Raw genomic sequence first — 18,922 nt, 5'->3', positions numbered from 1 at the left:
CCTCTGCAAACAACTCTAGATTGTCCAGTTCGACTCCAACTACAGAGCTAGGCTTCCTCACCAGCTTGTTCAATTTGCTGGCATCTCTTGTGTAGAACATCTGTAGCAGCCTGTTGCAGGTTGAATGACCTGAGCCTCCTCATGAAGAACAGCTCGCTCTGTCCCTCTGTCTCCAGGCGCGTGCCTTATATGCAAAGGCAGTCACTCACTAGGGTGCTGCAGTCTCTGGAAGATCTTCACGGAGTGTGACGTCAGCAAACTGGCCTAGTATGGCCCTTCTTGGGCACTGGGACAATGCAGGAGGTCTTCCAGAGCTGGGGCACCTTCTTCAGCCTCAGGGAGCGTTTACAGAAGTGCTGCCTGGAAGGCTGCTGCCAGCTTCATTTTATGTGTGGGTAACGGTGGAGAAACAGCCTCTTGCTGAGCTGACTTTCATCAAGAGACATAAGTCATAACGTAGCAGATTTACATCCCAAACACAAACACCAGCCATAGTGTGCAAGTTGCACAGCCATCGGCAGCTGTTGAGTTTTTCCTCTCGACTCCTCTCTTTTTCCCTTCCTGCTTGCCATTCCTAGCGCTCCTTCTCTAACGAGCTGGCTCTTAATTGCAGGTAATTAAAGTGCTTGTGGCTTACTGAGCAGGAGAAGAGGTAGAAGCATGTGTCGGCAGTAAAACACTGAGACATTACACTGCCAAGGGCTACCAGGGGTTACAGATGGTGGGCACATGGATGGATGTTGGTTCATTATCTTTCTAGTTAATCTCTCTCGTTCGCTCGCTCACTCGCTCTCTCAGAATTAACATGTAATTTCAGAATCTCAGGAGTAGAAGCATACGTTCACCGCCCACTCAACAAGCATGCAAATACACACACCCACATGATCCCCAATTACTGCCATCTATGTCGGTTTCTTAGTTATCCACTGCAAGCTCTTGCAGTCCACGTGCACCAGAGGGAGACAGAGGACACTAGGATCATTTTTTTAGACGTGGTAAGGGGACCTGAGAGCTCTCAGGTCAGGCACAATCAAGCGAGATAGCTCATTGATATTGATTTTTGTTCATGCATGTCAGGGACATGCGCGCGCGTGCCCTCTTTTATTGCCTTTGACAAGTCTCTTGTCCCAACAGACAGGCCTCAACAACTAATTCTGAATCCAGTAACCCTTCATGCATATGGATGTATAATTTCCTCTCTCACGAATGTGATCTGTCCTCATAGATTGAACCCCAGCCTGCAGCAGGGCCAAGGCAAGAGGAGAAATCCAAGAGCTGTGCCCTCAGCTGTTGTGATAGACAGTTTTCATGGACAGATAACATCAATATGTTTGGATAAATCACCACAGGGGAAGTGGAAGATTCCTTTTAGTAGTATTTTTAGTTTTGTCATTTATACTGAGATGACAAGGTGCAAACTGCTGGAGTGTCAGGGCACAGAGAATGTGAGGATTTATCAATAACAGACCCTCTATGTGAGCTTACAGGTGAAACAAGGCCATGTCCCTGTTTACTACTAAAGCCTTGTATAGCCGGTTTAGAATTCATCCACGACAACACCGGAAACTAATAATGAATCCATTTGTTCTGAATTAAAATAATGTATAATTAATACTAATACTTTAGCCAGTGCTGAGGAATCACATACTGATCCCTGTTCCGTGTGTGACTGTTTAGCCAGATGGTAAAAATCCTCCCAGGTTTCATTAATGTGCAATTTTTAATGAAACGTATTAAATACCATCAAGGGATTGCACTTAATCCATGAAGTAAAAAAAAAAATGTCTTCATGATTGTCTGGCTACATTCTTTGCATACATCTAACTTCTTAGTAACTCAAATTCCACCTCAGCATTTTTAAATACAGCGAAGAGATTACCAGCGATTTACCCACAAGGATTTGGTCAATCCCTGCCTACACCTGTTTAGAAAAGCCTTTATATATACACCCTGATTGTAGACACAGCAAATGTATTTAAGAGCCAGCCCTGCTTTGCGTCAATCATTAAGTGAACTTCTGCTCACTGAAACAAGTTAAGCCAGCATATGCAAATCAAACAATTATAACTTTCAAACCTTTTTTTTTATGTTTTCTTTTTGTAGGGATTCATACATTTCATACATACATTATTTCAGAAATACATTAACCCATTTAGACCTAGAACGCATCTCATTTTAGGTTTCTTTGGCTATTCAAAAATAGCAGATATACAAGCTCATAGCGCGGCACCGAGTGCCGCGCTATGAGCTTGTAGATCTACTATTTTTTTTAAAATCTTGAAAATTTGTGCAAATCTTTGAATAAATATATATATATATAAAAAAAACTAAATCTAAATATTTTTTCAAAAAACTGGCCTCAGGTCTAAATGGGTTAAATTATGATAATATGATACATTTGCCAAACGGTGCAGCGTGACAACAGTAAAGCAGAATCTTATCACTGTGGCTGAGCATACAGGACAGATTCTACAATAGGAGGAATCGATTCAGAGGTACAACAAGAGGGCTCTGTTGTTGAGAACTTTGTGGATTTTGCGGTTCTATGCAGGAGACAGGATTGATGTTTCGATAATGAGATTGATGGACGGGCCAAAACCTCATCACTGGTCCATGGAGCACTGTCCCCACCTGGTGGTCTGTGTCATTCAGTTCTTTGTCCTTAATACCAGAGTTGGTTTAGTATTGTGTGTGGGAAGTGGATAACGATTTATAAACAAAAGTTTCAATCGAAACTCTGACAATTGACCTTCTGAACTTCTCTTGAGATATTGATACTGGTGGTTTTTTTTTTAAAAGAACATTTTGTTGATCTATTAACCCATTAAGACCGGGAAGGGAGCGCATCTGTGTGTCAACTTTTCATGATTTTTCAAAAATAGCAGATCTACAAGCTCATAGCGTGGCACTCGGTGCCGCGCTATGAGCTTGTAGATCTGCTATTTTTGAATAGCCAAAGAAATCTAAAGTGACACGGATATGTTCCCGGTCTTAAAGAGTTAACTAGGTAACTGGAAGAGGTCTCAGGATTACACCATCATATCTGACCCATGGGCTGTTAGTGTTGAAGGGCAAAGAGAAGTAATTCAAAGCAGATGGTTGTCGTTATGGAGTTAACAGGACATGAGAAGTATTAAGTATTATCATTTTGAGTGTGAAGCAGGGCGTTGCAGAAAAAAGAGCATTCGTGCTCAGCGAACCTACCCTTGATAAATAAAAGGTTTAAAAAAGTTAAGTGAGGAATGATGCATTCAAAATATATCCATAGAGGCATTACAGACAAATGACAACAAAAATGAAAAATTACAGGCTCTGGGAGTGTGTAGAATCTGGAATCGACCTGTAGTTGTATATAAATTATTCATTTGACATGGCAAATCAGCATCATAATGTCAACCTCGCTCTGTCTTTCTGGAAAAAGCAGATTATGCACTGTGAGTGCAGAGAGGGCCAAATTATATCAAGCTATGAAAGTCACCTTTATCCACCTCATCCAGCGTATATCCCCTCTTGCCAAATACAAAAACACAACAGCCTACAGCCCATATACGATATTCTGCACATGACGAGATAAGATAAGAAATTAAGAGTTGAAAGACTGCAATAGGAGGTGTAATTTTCGAGGGTGTGAGTGCACAGATAGACAGACAGACAGATAGTGTTATCTGCCTTTCTGTAGGAACTCTGCCATAGAGCGGGTGTGCTGGAGTGAGAACAAGATCTGAAGGTGGAGATTTATCCAGTGCTTTAAAAGCCTAATACAAGCTCTCTGAGTTGATCAGAGAAACAGACAGACAAGACATTTGTGGGGGGGAGGAAAGGAGCAAATCTTCAGTCAGGACTTTACCGAATGTGTATGAGAACATCGTTTTTTTTTACCTCCAAAAAAGGCTCCAATCATGATGCCGTTAGGCTGGGCTCTCCTCCTCTGCCTCCTGGCTGTCTCTCCCTCTGCTGCTGCTCCCCCGCGGGGGAGATCTGGCCGCAGTGACTCCTCCAGGAACAAGCTGCTGCTCATCTCCTTTGATGGCTTCCGCTGGGACTACGACCGTGATGTGGACACCCCGAACCTGGACAGGATGGCCCTGGACGGAGTGAAGGCAACCTATGTCACACCACCCTTCCTCACCATGACAAGTCCCTCGCACTTCACCCTCCTCACTGGTATACACTTACGTTTTTATAGAAGTGTCTAGAATGTAATCAAAATATTACCCTACTTACAACTAACCTCCAAAATAGCACTATTTCATAATCCTAATAATAGATAATAGATAATTAAATATAAAAGAAAAGAAAACTCTGAAGAAGACTCATTAGTCGAAACGTTACTCAATAAAGCTTTGACTGGGAGCCCAGAAAGCCTTGCAGACTTCTATTTTTTGATTTGCCTAATATAATTAAATAAATATCCCTTCATTTTAAAAGACTGTACTGTAGGTCTTGATCCAGACTTTCAAGTTTGTTTACACAAATAGCCCACATATCACATTCAATATTGAACAGTAATATAGTTAAGCACACCAAAAGGGAGCAAATCACACTCAAAAATGTATTCTGCACATTAGGTATATATTGTGTTCAACCAAGGTCAAGCATAATGTGATAATTCTGTGGACCATGACATTTCAAACCAATAGCTATAGAACAGCTCTATGGTTAACTGATGACAGATGACATAATTATTATTATTAAAACGTATGGTAAGTGATATTCTTTGGTTCAAAAACGTTAATTGTGATAGTAAGTGGGCTATTGCAATAGTGTTTGTTCAGTAACAGGGGTCTTCCTATCTTTTCAGTTCTTTAGTAAACAGAAAATAGGTTACATTTTCAGGTGGGTTGCCTGTATCATAGTGTTCCGGTTAAATTAAATATAAAAGAAAAGAAAACTCTGAAGAAGACTCATTAGTCGAAACGTTACTCAATAAAGCTTTGACTGGGAGCCCAGAAAGCCTTGCAGACTTCTATTTTTTGATTTGCCTAATATAATTAAATAAATATCCCTTCATTTTAAAAGACTGTACTGTAGGTCTTGATCCAGACTTTCAAGTTTGTTTACACAAATAGCCCACATATCACATTCAATATTGAACAGTAATATAGTTAAGCACACCAAAAGGGAGCAAATCACACTCAAAAATGTATTCTGCACATTAGGTATATATTGTGTTCAACCAAGGTCAAGCATAATGTGATAATTCTGTGGACCATGACATTTCAAACCAATAGCTATAGAACAGCTCTATGGTTAACTGATGACAGATGACATAATTATTATTATTAAAACGTATGGTAAGTGATATTCTTTGGTTCAAAAACGTTAATTGTGATAGTAAGTGGGCTATTGCAATAGTGTTTGTTCAGTAACAGGGGTCTTCCTATCTTTTCAGTTCTTTAGTAAACAGAAAATAGGTTACATTTTCAGGTGGGTTGCCTGTATCATAGTGTTCCGGTTAAAATGTTGTCTGCTCATTTCTTTGTGTCCTCAGTTAAAATTTCACTTGTTTATCATGTAGAATATCCTGTGTGAGCTTTCTCTCCCGATTGGATAAAATGTGTATCCCAACGACCAACCTGAAAAAGGTAGCCCTGAAACATGACTGTCATAATAGCTCCTGAAAAGGCATCATTTTATGTTTACTAAAAAGAGCGGGACAGATAGGGAGACCCTTGTTACTGAACAAACACTCCTAATGAGTAGGCCTTCTATCAGAATAGAGGTATCTAACACTTATCTGAACGAGAAATGTCACTTTAATACCATACCTTTTAATCCACGGCCAAAATGTTAACAGAAACCACCACTTCACCCATAATTCAGTAAAACTAGAGGAACAATCAAGGCAGTTAAAATGCACACGAAACCAGTTGGCTTCTTGCTTCAGACTCATTTGGTTTGTAGGCCTGTTTATTATTGTTCAGTGGTGGAAAAAGTATTCACACTCTTTAAGTAAAAGTCCAGAATTCAAAATGTACTTAAAGTACCAAAAGTAGAAAGTACTCATTATGCAGAATGTCTCACAATGCGCAGGCATTCAACGCATTGTCGACCTGCCTTTTATACCTGTCATCTATACCATTGGTTCTCAAAGTGGGGTCCGGGGAGGGACCCCCAGGGCCAGGGGTCCTTGAGGGAGTCCCCAGCTAAATGATAGATTAGGCACCAAATGGACACTTATGAGTCTGTAACTCTGAGAGTGGAACCAAATGGGAGTGGAACCGTTCCATTTGTACACTCTCAGAGTTAAATTGACATAGAATTTACAATATAAATTGCGGTCCAAGTGATAGAAATGCCATTAAATGGGGGTCTGTAGCCCTAATGCATGACAAACTGGGGGTCCTTGAAATTAAAATGGTTGAGAATCACTGCTAGAGCCGTAAAAAATCTTCTCTTATGGGGGTCCCTGGCATATCTTTTGAAATGGGGGTCCGCGGGCTAATAAGTGTCAATTTGGGGGTCCATGACATGAAAAAGTTTGAGAACCACTGATCTATACTCTTCATTCATGCATTTGTCATTGTCACAGAGACAACTTCTTTGGTTAAAGCAGCGTGTGTGTGTGTGTGTGTGTGTGTGTCCAAACAGTTTATACAGAAATTAATATTGCCCCCATTAAAAATAAACTTGCCCAGGTCGGTTTGCTACACTTTTGAAGAAACTTCTAAGTGCAGAACATCAGCAAGAATATAACTACAGGGCTGTCTTTTAATTATTTTTGCTATATAAGTATTTGTTTACCTGCTGGTGCCCATGTTTTCTTGCTGCTGGCTTGACAAACAGAAATCCCGCGCAGCTGTGTTGATTTCACCAAACATACCACTTTAGCCAGAGGTTTCCTCCAAGTAGCTACACTATCCTACAGTTACCAAGAAAGGAAAACTAAAGCATCAAATATTCATTTTATCATGCTTCTAAATAGCCTTCGGTATCTGCCCCAAAGTAAAAACCTTTTTTGACGTGTAAAAAGCAAGGTTACAGCAGGGGCGCAGCCAGAACGCTAGTATATTGGCTGGATGGGCCTGGGCAGGAGCGGGTGGGCATGCGCGCGCGTGCATGGACCCCCGACCCGTGCGCGCGCGCGAAAATTTGTGGGTTATGGGCGAATTTTGTTACTTTGCTTTCTGTTATTTTGTTACTTTATTTCGGTTTTAGGGTTAAGGTTAGGGTTAGGTTAGGCTTATGTTATTTAATTCTTATTTTTGCCTGATTTTACAGATTTATTATCAAAAGATTATTTAGGCCTATATATATATTTTATTTTATTTTTTGCAAAATCGATTGGGTGGGCCAGCTTTCTATGTGGGTGCGCCATGGCCAAAATGTATATAGGGCTGAAGTGGACAATGTGTGTTTTGTAATAATAATCAAAATCTACAAAGTAACTAGTAACTAAACTTTTCAAATAATTGTAGTGGAGTAAAAGTAATGTTTGCCTCTGAGATGTAGTGGAGTAGAAGTAAAAGTACTGAAAATTGGAAATACTCCAGTAATGCAAAAATACCTCAAAATTGTACTTAAGTACAGTACTTGAGTAAATGTACTTCGTTACTTTACACCACTTCCATAGGGGCATATCTCAGTGGAATAGATCTGTTATCCTCTCAAAAAGTCACAACAATATCACAATACAATCTCAACACAATCTGATGTAGGCCTAATTGTTTTTATCCCTATATTATTTATATTGTACCATATATTTACTATGTTGTAATATTGTCATTCTTTAAATAAAGAAACTTCCAAATAAACCCCTTTTCATCAGGGCGGTACATAGAGCATCATGGTGTGATCCACAACATGTGGTTCAACACCAGCACCCAGGAGAAGAAGCAGTACTATGAGACTCAGTTTGTCCATTCCTACTGGGACAATGGCAGCCTGCCCATCTGGATTACAGCACAGAGACAGGTCTGTCTGTCTGTCTGTCTGTCTGTCTGTCTGTCTGTCTGTCTGTCTGTCTGTCTGTCTGTCTGTCTGTCTGTCTGTCTGTCTGTCTATTGTCTGCCTGTGTGAGAAAACGTTTGGGAATATTTTTGCTGTTTTTTTTCCATATTGACGTATTGACAGCTTGTTGTTGTTGTTTTGCCTCCTCCTAGGGTGTAAAGGCAGGGTCTCTCCACTTCCCTGGTACTGCAGCCACCTACGGAAATGAGGCGGTGAATGTGAAGCAAGTGGAACCCCGTTTCTATGACCACTCCAATGAGAACGACTGGAAGCTGAACATCGACAAGGTGATTGGAGAATGGTTCGTTCAAAAGGACCTGGCCTTTGTCTCGCTGTACTTTGGAGAGCCGGACAAGGCTGGGCACAAATATGGACCTGACTCTCCGGAGAGGAAGGCCATGGTCCGACAGGTGGACCGCACCGTGGGCTACCTCCGGGAAAAGATTCACGAACATGGCCTCACGGACAACCTTAATATTATGATCACCGCCGACCATGGGATGTCCACTGTGTTCCAGGGTGAGCTGGTTGAAGAGATCACTCTTGGTAAGATTCCTGGCTTCAGCTGGAAGGATGTGAAGTTCCATCTGGTGGATCATGGTCCTGCTGGGATGCTGCTTCCCAGAGAAGGCATGCTGGAGAAGGTCTACCAGGCCCTGAAAGGAGGCCACCCTCACCTTCATGTGTATAAGAAAGAGGACATGCCAGCCAGACTGCACTACAGCAAACACCCACGTCTTCTGCCTCTCATCCTCTTTGCTGATCCTGGATATCTCATTAATGGGGTGAGTTGGTGCAGGGGTTCCCAAACCTTTCCAAAGGCCCCCAAATAGGCATAGTCTATGGCTGTGGGCCCCGGCCCAATTTCAAAATGTAAAAAAAATATATATATATACACTATCTTCATGCTCACTACACGCCACGATGAAATGCGTTGTGGGCTTGTAGATCATCGTTTTCGCTATTTCCGTTGGCATGGCCAAAATAGGGACACCAGGTTGAAAGTGGTTAAACTGTGGGTGACCCCAGAAACGTACATATTCCAAGTTTACTTTGCACCACCTTTGACTCATAACACAATCTTTGAGATAGCTGTCCTTTAAAGAAAAGATGCTCACCACTGAGGAGAGCATCCCTGAATGTGAGAGGGATTGATTGGTAGGATCATATTCATATTTAGTTACATTCATTTCAGAATGCTAAATTGGCCCTTTCATGGGGACCGTAATATCTGTTACTCAGTCTAATTTATGTTCCACTGTGCAAGGCATATAAATTAGGCTTTACATCTAAACAGGACAACCTGGGCAGTGTTAACATGTTGCAGTGGAAAGAAACTCAACACATTAACCCCTTTCTTTCTCATCACCAAATAGCCTTTGGGTCCAGTACAGTTCCACAAAGGAGAGCATGGTTATGATAACCAGGTGCTGGATATGAAGCCCTTCTTCAGGGCAGTGGGGCCTGACTTCCAGAGCAACCTGATGGTGGGGCCCTTTGAGACCGTCAACGTGTACCCACTGATGTGTCATCTTCTGGGGATAACTCCTGAGGTCAACGACGGCCACTTGGACATCACCAGACACATGCTGGTCCCTAAGAAAGTCACCGGAGAGAACAATGATAGTAAGATGTTTGTGATGAATGGAATTGAACATCCTCATTCCCATTTCAGTTGTCCTTATTTTTTGATTTAAAACATTTTTATGTCTGACTTACATACTGAACACATATTAAATACATAAAGACAATACATCACAAAACAAGCATTCAGTGCATTAAATGCTAGCAACAGTATCAATACAGAGTGACACAGAGAGAAGACAAAAGATAATGTGCGCACAAATAAAATACTTTGATAATTCTCATACAGGTCAATGAACTGAGTGGCATTGCCGTCCTTAGAGTCCCACGCTCTCACTTCTCTGGTGAAGAAAGTAAAGTTTATTATTATGGCAGAATTGTATATCTTATATTGGGCATATATTGTATAATCACTGAAGGATGTGCTAGAGGAAAGGCCAAGGTCACACAAGTCAGTAGAGTTCATTATTCAATCTGCCTATTAGATTATGGATGGTTACATTTTGGGCTGAGGGTGGTGCTAGAGGCAATGTCATGGGTCACTCAAATGGTTAGTGTTCATCCTCTGGGGAGCATGACTGTGCTCAGCAAGTTTCATGGCAATCTGCCCATTAGATTTTGAACTACCTTGTAAGGTGTACATGTTGGTCTAAGGGTGGCACGACAGCAAGCATGCCATTGGGATACCAAAATTAGTAGGCTTGTTTTTTTGGCCTGTTTATTGGCTTCGATAGCATTATCGAAGCTGACGCAATAAAAGATAGCATTTTCTGGAAATGCACCAAGCAGTCATCTGTGTAGAGATAAAAGATCATAATCTACCATAATGATGGCGTCACATGATTATGATCAGCAAACTGGACATTGCATGGCATTATCAGTCTATGAATGCACCAACATCTTTGGCCTACTTGGCTGCCTGTTTGCCTGCCTGGTCACTTGCCTAACTGTATGTATGTCTGACCTGTTATCTTAATGTCTACCATTCCAGAGAGCAATCTTCCATGGCAAGTTTTTGTCGGCTTATCAGCAGTGGCTGGGCTTCTTGCACTAGTGTTCATAGTCACCACTGTCCACACCATGTGTCAAAGGACCAAGGCAGAGAGGTGAATAAATTGTTTTATCTATTCAGATTATAATCTTTCTCTCTCTCTCTCTCTCTCTCTATGCTGATATAAAGAATGTAATGTATTGAACCAAATGATTTCCATTTTCAAATGGTACTTATCATACAGCCCTCTATTTATGAGACTCTTTACCTATGCACCTAACCTTTCTTTCTCTGTTCCCCAGGGATCAAATCAGCGCCAGTCTTCCTCCCAAGTCTGAAGTAAAAAGCAATGTTGGCAAAGAAGACAAGAACGTGAAAGAAACTAATTTTTGAGAACTTGAACAGAAAAGACAATGACTGTACTTTACAGTCTTTATCAATGAATTGCCTCTTGAATAGAGGCAGCAACATTGCTACAATGGAGCTGGTCAATGGTTAACAGTAGAACAGTGGTTGTAACCAATGTTGACTGTGTGTAAACTCTGTGATTGTAAAAGGTGTTGATGAAAGCAGCTGATATGTGTGTAGGATATACAGGAATGAATGTAACCAAAGACGATATGGTTTAGTAACTAAACAACTTTACGGTGCAAATGTTATATAATAGCCTATTATATAATAGAAACAGGACCCATTGCACAAAGCACCTTCAAAAGCTCAAAGTATGCTATGATTACTGTACAGGTATTTCTTTACCTTACTATTTTATTGTTGATACAATGTTGAGGGAAAAAAACAAACAAAAAATACTCTTGTGTAAGCTAATTGTATATGAGATAGGCCTATAATAAATGAAATCTTGAATCTTTATTGAATCTAAAATAGAATCAGTCTCTGCTAAAACAAAATATGATTTCAAGTTACCCTTTTGCATGGTAATGTGTGGAATCAATTATATCACATTTAAAATGAAATAGATTATCACTTGGGCATTCATTGTTGCCCAAGCTTTGGGCAGGTCAGCCTGTCAGCTTTAGAAAATATAAATTCAAGAAAATATAAATTCATCAACACTTAGTTAATAGATTGAAATGACTACTACTAATACTACTAATAGTAATAATTATACATTTTATTTGTAACGCACTTTACATTTTCACAAATCACAAAGTGCTGAAGTTGAAAATATTGGCATAAAACAGCAATGGCAAAAAATATATAACTTTGAGACTCTACTAGGGGTAAAAAAAATACATGAAAAACTAAGTAAAATCTAATTACTGTCAAGAAACCCCAGTGAACAAAATGGTACAGTATAGTCCCGCTTGGAATTCCTGACAGTGTGGGGACTGGGGAGAGTTTTGGCTCAGAACATACTGTATGGTGTGTTGCTGGCATTCCTCACTTGTGTTGGTACGCAGGGAACCATCGAAGGGTGCTGTTTTGGTTCCTTTACACGCAGATAAACTCCAGTGTCTTTTCAGATGTGAATTCAATCAAACCATCCGCAGCAGTTTTCAATTTGCATCCATGTTTGACATGGTTATTTCCTTAAGAAGGAAGGGTGTTCACAGTGCCAGTTCAACATGGACAATTTACATGCTGATTTGTTAGCTGCCATATAACCCCTGGGGATGATATGGCAGCTGACCACTCAGTGTACGTTTGCCACCCCTGCATACCTTGTATCACTCCCAGCAGCACCCAGGACAAATAAAGGCTGGGTATGTGTGTGATCAAAATGAGTCTAATTATGTGACTTGTATCAGACATATGAAGTGGATCTGAATGGATGTGAGGAACAAACAGAATATAGGCCATATAGGCCTCTAAGCTTGAGGTTGTAGGTTCAGAAAGCTCAGCAACGCTAGTTCATGAGATGGCCATTTGACTGAGATTGATCCATGAGGCTGGCATAATTTGAGTTATAATTACTTTATTATCTCTCTGTCTTTCTCTCCTCCCTGTGCTCCCATCCACCCATCTCTTTGTTCTTCCTCTATCTCAAAGAAGTGGTGAACAGTAACAATTAACTTGAGTAATGTACTAAATCTTTTTGATTACTTGAGTATCCTTTTCTTGTTTAAACTTGACATTTACTTCATTACATTTCAAAATACATTTTAAAATGCAATTTTGTACTTTTTAAAAGTAAGTTTTCCTGTACTTTAATGTAACTCAAATAAAAAGGTGTTTGAGCAACTTTCACTTGTAGTGGAGTAATATTTGACTAGGAATATCTATGCTTCAATGGACTGCCTCAAGTGGGGGGGGGTGTACTTTGTCCACCACTGTACACATACTGTAGATAATCTCTTGAGGTCCTTATAGCTGTCTGTACAGTCCAGTTTTATGTTCATGAACTCACACTAGCAAGTAGGTAATCATAAGACATGATAAGATAAACCTTTATTGACCGCCCTGGGGGTCAATTGTAGTGTCTTAGCAGCAACAGGCATGTGCCACAGGTGCAGGTACTGTATGTGTAGACAGATAAAGATTATAATAAAATAAAATAAGTAGATTTATTCTGACACTACATATCTGCACTTGGTCTAACTGACTCAATATATGCATATTCTATCAATAAATATGAATGTATCAAAAATGTTAAATCTATCACCACCAGTATGCATGCATAAACATATACAGTCTCTATCGTCAGTGAATATATGAGTGTACAGATTATCAACAGTTATAACGAGACTGATATATTCACAGTATCAGCGGGCCTTCAACAGTAGGTATCTGGATAATATGTAACCCCAACCATGAATATAATGAGTATACACTACAGTCTTCTAACAATGAACATATGAGTAAATATAAGTGAGTCTCATATTATTCGTATTCTTAACAGGCATCTGTCGTGGTTCTGTAGTTTACATCCCAGCAGTCCATGTGCAAGTGTGCCAGCCTCGAGCAGGAGTAAATAATCCCAGAGAACAGAACATGATGGTCAGGCTTGGTTGTGGAGCCTTATGGCTACTGACAAAAATTGCTGTAGAAAGTCTCTTTGTGGTGTGCCGGGTGGAGGATCAGTCTGTGACCTAATGTGGTCCTCATCCCCACTATTACAGAACACATGGAGGGGATAAAAGGGGTTGATCAGGATAGCAGCGTCCTCCTCATTCTCCCCTCCGTATAACCACTGACTATTGAGCTATAGCCTTCCTCACCAGATTGTGTTGACTTTGCTGGCATCCCTTGTGTTGATGTTACCCCCCAGAGGACACTGGCTACTACAGACTTATAGAACACCTGCAGCAGCCTGTTGCACGCATTGAAGGACCTGGGCCCCCTCAGGAAGAACAGCTTGCTCTGTCCCTTCCTGTAGAGCAGTGGTTCCCAAACTTTTTAGCTCAAGACCCAAAAGAGAAATCCGACGTTTGCCCGGGAGCCAAACTAGTGAAAATAGCAGATCTACAAGCTCACAACGTGTCGCTTCGTGCCGCGTTGTGAACTTGTAGATCTGCTGTTTTCACTACTTCATAAACTTTATATTTATGGAAATTATTAGATTTCATTTTTGAAATGAATTTTCATTTACTATTTAAGCTTTTTTAAATCTTTGGAAATAATATTTATAAAATATAGGAAATATTTACTTCGCGACCCATAAAAATTGGTCAGCAACCCAGAGATGGGTCCACTGTTTGGAAAGTTTACTGTTCACGTGTACTCCCGGGAATTGTATGTGTCCACCATCTCCACCTACTCTCGTCTCCACAGATGGTGATGGGAGTGTTGGTGGCATCGTCATGCTCTACCGTTAGTCCACCACCTTTACTTGGCCTTTGGTCAATGTTGAGCTGGAAGTGATCGTTATGACGCTGACACCCTCCTACGAAGCTCTACAGCAGGGCTCTGTAACCCTCCTTCCTCGTTGCTGTCCGTGATGCAGCTGAAAATGGAGCAGTAATAAGAGAACTTCTGTAGGTGGGAGGTCGGCGGTCTAGAGAGTGAACAGAAAAGGTGACAGCACGGTTCCTTAGCTGGTGTTGCTCACCAGCACATCTGACAGATTACCTGGAGAAGTGTCTCACAGTGCTATGCGGCCTCTCCAGGTGTGTGTGTGTGTGTGTGTGTGTGTGTGTGTGTGTGTGTGTGTGTGTGTAGGTAGATCATGTCATCATCCACACCAATGTTTGCCTTGTTATCCGGGGTCCAGGGAGTCACTCACCAGGGGCACCGGGACAATGCAGAAGGTCTTCCAGAGCTGGGGCACCTTCTTCAGCCTCAATGAGAGGTTGACGAGGTAGTGGAACACTGCTGCCAACTGCCCGGTGCTTGCCCGGAGCACCCTAATATGGAGATAAGATAAGGCGGCAGACCAATGTCCCATATAGAGTATAAATATTAATTGAAGGCATATCAGGTAGTAGAGTGTGTGAGACACACAGGTCAGTTGCTCTTCGTCTCCTTTCGCACACATTATGGTTTGCGTCAGCTATACCAATGCAGTTAAGCGATAGAAACCATCAAAACATTTGCTGTGAAATTGAGGATTTATTCAATGAGCCGACCAAAAAATAACATTGATTAAAAATAGACGGCAGGCGACAAAAAAATATCTTGGGGATTTGTTGTTTCCTTGGTGGAAGTGGATATTTGCCAGAAGTACAGTACCAATCATGCTGCCGCTAGGCCTGGCTCTCCTTTTCTGCCTTCTGGCTGTCTCTCCCTCTGCTGCTGCTCCCCCACGATGGAGGTCTGGCGGCAGTGACTCCTCCAGGAACAAGCTGCTGCTCATCTCCTTTGATGGCTTCCGCTGGGACTACGACCGTGATGTGGACACCCCGAACCTGGACACGATGGCCCTGGACGGAGTGAGGGCAACCTATGTCACACCACCCTTCCTCACGATTACCAGTCCCTCGCACTTCACCCTCCTCACAGGTACACGCAATCACATGCTACTGGTTAACCACTTTAAACCTGGCGTCCCTATTTTTGGTCATTATTTTGCATGTTATCAACTTTTCAAGAATCTTCCCAAATAGCAGATCTACAAGTTCACAACGTGTTGAGATCTGACATGTTGTTGTGAGATTGTAGATTGGCTATTTTCGCACCACATACATGAATGTATGATGAAGAATAAAATAGGGCTAAAGGGGGTAATTGTAGGTAAACATACTCGTGTAACTTTTGTAATAGCAGTCAATCAATGTAAAAGTTGAACCTGTTATGATATGTAGCCTGTTTCTAATTTGTAATGACATGTATACAGAGCAGGTTTTATTTTTGATAGCACCATTAATGGAAACTTATAGACTGGCATGGCCAAATATATCAAATATGTTGTTACAAACATCACATACATTTGTGTTGTTAATATAATATCCTTCTACACCTGGAGGACATTAGAATCAAATGTTTACAATTTTTGGCTTAATGTCCTTGAAGCCACAGAGAATTTGTGCACAGAAAACTTCTACCATCGCTCACGGCCGTAGAATGAAGCGTTCATTTGGCTTAACTCCATACTCCTTGGATACTTCAGATTTCTGCCTATAAATGTGTCCCACTCAACTTTGAGATGTTTCCCTTTCAGGACGGTATGTGGAAAATCATGGCGTTACCCATAACATTTGGTTCAACACCACCACCCAGGAGAAGAAACAGTATTACATGACACAGTTTGTTGATTCCTACTGGGATAATGGCAGCTTGCCCATCTGGATTACAGCACAGAGACAGGTGCTCTGTCTGTCTGTCTATCTGCTGTCTGTGTCATAAAACATTTATTTGTGAATATTTTTCCGTCTTGATTCCATTTTTGACATAGCAGCTTGTGTTTACTTGTTCTTTGTTTTGTTTGTTTTTTACCTCCAAGGGTCTAAAGGCAGGGTCTCTTCACTTCCCCGGTACTGCAGCTACATATAGAAAGGAGATTGTGAAGGTAAGGCAAATAGAACCCCGTTTCTATGACTACTCCAATGAGTCAGACTGGAGGCTGAACATCGACAAGGTGATTGGAGAATGGTTCCAACAACAGGACCTGGACTTTGTCTCCCTGTACTTTGGAGAACCGGACATAGCTGGGCACAAATTTGGACCAGATTCCCCGGAACGCAAGGAGATGGTCCGACAGGTGGACCGCGCTGTGGGCTACCTCCGTGACACGGTGAGACGCCATGGCCTCGCCGAGCGGCTCAATATCATCATCACCTCTGACCACGGGATGAATGCAGTGCTGCAAAATGGACTGGAGGATAAAATCATCCTCTCTAACATACCTGGCTTCAGCATCAAGGATATCCAATTCCCGCTAACAGATTATGGTCCTTCTGGGATGCTGCTTCCCAAAGAGGGCATGCTAGAGAAGGTCTACCAGGCTCTGAAAGGAGGCCACCCGCACCTACATGTGTATAAGAAAGAGGACATGCCAGGCAGACTGCACTACAGTAAACACCCACGTCTTCTGCCTCTCATCCTCATTGCTGATCCTGGATATCTTATCAATACGGTGAGCTTTGCGCACAGACAGGCCAACAATTTGGGGGCAGATGTCCCCAAGATATATTTTTTAAACTCAATGGGGAAAAAAAGAGTTTGGGTTTTGGATGATTTTGGCAATATGCTTTCTAATCCTATCTAAGTGTGATATAACTATTGATATAGTTTAAAAACTAGCAAGGGCAACCTAGAGGTGTGCGTCTGATTGATCTGCAATCAACATTCCTGTAGTTAGAATGACAAAACACTCACAAACACTCACCGCTGCAGAGACCCGGGCTCATTTCCCAGCAACAGTGTTAGACACCAGATATGAAGTTTGCCTTGTGTTGTAATTTCATAACCGTATGCCTGCCCTGTACAAATCTTGCACGGCCCCTGGGAGGCCGGTGCGCTAAGGGCATAATAATAGATTAATAATTTACAAATGTACTATTAACTTATTACGTCATATTAAATTACACACAGAGAACATTTATCTTGGCTGTACATCTCTTGCTTGTTACAGTTTCTCCCACTGCACAACTCCCACAAAGGAGAGCATGGCTTTGACAATGAACATATGGACATGAAGAACTTCTTCAGGGCAGTGGGTCCTGACTTCCAGAAGAACCTGATAGTGGGGCCCTTTGAGACGGTCAACGTGTACCCACTGATGTGTCATCTTCTGGGGATGACTCCTGAGGTCAACGATGGCCACTTGGACAACACCAGACACATGCTGATCCCTAAGAAAGGCACCGGAGGAAACACTGATAGTAAGATATTTCACTGCAAATAAAAGCTGAGAATTAGTCAATAATCAAATGCATGAAGATTTTTTTCCAAAGGACGGCACATATAATGATGCACATATAAACAAAAACAAAATGTTAGTAACAACATAGATCATTGTTGTGATGAGGAGGAGAATGCATAACAAAGCAAGGAAATAACCTATTTAACAGGAGATCGATGCATTGATCAAATATGTTGAATTTGCTGTACACCAACAATAACTGTCTATCTGTGAGATAGATTAGAAATCAGATTGTGACAGCTAACCTGACTCAGCAAACCATAAGATCATCTGATAAGATGAACATAGCAGAAACTTAAGGTAGATATGTTTTTATGTCAAGATCAGAGACATCAATCTAACATAATGACAATATGGTTATGCTGTAATTACCTCATAATGGTCCAAACAACCATCCACTAAAGGTGAATGATTGATGAAAGATTGTTTAGTCCATGTCCATACAGTAGATAACACAATATTTAAACCTGAAAATCAGATAGCATAGATTCATCAACCGTTTTGTTTTGTCTGTCACCTGCCTGCCTCGTCTGAAGGTCAGTCTGAGTGTTTACCTTTTTTCTCGTTTGCCTCTCTGTCTGGCTATCTAAAGGAATGTCTGTCCCAATCTTCTATCTACCATTCCAGAGAACAATGAACAGCAGAAAGTTGCAGTGGGTTTGTCAGTGTTCGCTGGGTTTCTTGTTCTAGTGTTCATAGTCACTGCAACCTACACCTTGTGCAAAACGACCAAGGTCCAAGGAGGTAGAGTATTAAGACTGATCATCTGATTATAATCTTTCTCTATGCTCATATATCAGATGTATACAAGGCATTCGACCTCCTAGCTAGGTGAACCTCATCCATCCACATGATGGAAAATTTGTCATTTTAACCTCCATATTAAAATCTAATAATCTGTCCTCCTTTCCCCCAGGTATGGAGTGAGAAAGGGTATTCACTGCAGCTATTAAGTGAAAAGTGGTGGTGTTGATGAAGAGGAGGAGAACATAAACTTCCAGTTTTTGATAATTTGGACTGACAAGGTTTTTTTTTCTTCTTCAATTAATAAAATAAAAGAGCAGAACTTTTGCGCATCTGAAGGTCGACACATGCGTCAGAGAAAAAAGGACTCCCGCACACAGCCTTCTTCACTT

General features: G+C 41.2%; 2 protein-coding genes across 2 annotated transcripts; both read left to right on the top strand.

Moving 5' to 3' along the window:
* Positions 1 to 294: 294 nt before the first annotated feature.
* Positions 295 to 14,301, top strand: LOC308105011 (ectonucleotide pyrophosphatase/phosphodiesterase family member 7-like; the record flags this gene model as incomplete). The annotated part of the gene is made up of 8 exons (XM_080455646.1): positions 295 to 395; positions 1,226 to 1,254; positions 2,552 to 2,673; positions 3,891 to 4,164; positions 7,769 to 7,914; positions 8,103 to 8,735; positions 9,327 to 9,576; positions 14,258 to 14,301. 8 exons carry the CDS (start codon positions 295 to 297, stop codon positions 14,299 to 14,301), a joined length of 1,599 nt encoding a protein of 532 aa, XP_080311772.1.
* Positions 14,302 to 15,261: 960 nt separating this feature from the next.
* On the top strand, positions 15,262 to 18,713 carry LOC308105010 (ectonucleotide pyrophosphatase/phosphodiesterase family member 7-like; the record flags this gene model as incomplete). Its single annotated transcript, XM_080455645.1, has 5 exons — positions 15,262 to 15,424; positions 16,083 to 16,228; positions 16,365 to 16,997; positions 17,496 to 17,745; positions 18,703 to 18,713. Exons 1-5 carry the CDS (start codon positions 15,340 to 15,342, stop codon positions 18,711 to 18,713), a joined length of 1,125 nt encoding a protein of 374 aa, XP_080311771.1. The 5' UTR covers positions 15,262 to 15,339.
* Positions 18,714 to 18,922: the final 209 nt, after the last annotated feature.

Source organism: Gymnoscopelus braueri (assembly GCF_963280865.1).
Source record: "Gymnoscopelus braueri genome assembly, chromosome: 17".
NCBI classification, from domain to species: Eukaryota; Metazoa; Chordata; class Actinopteri; order Myctophiformes; family Myctophidae; genus Gymnoscopelus; species Gymnoscopelus braueri.
Note: the sequence above shows the minus strand (reverse complement) of the source record. Positions and strands in the feature narration are given on the sequence as shown.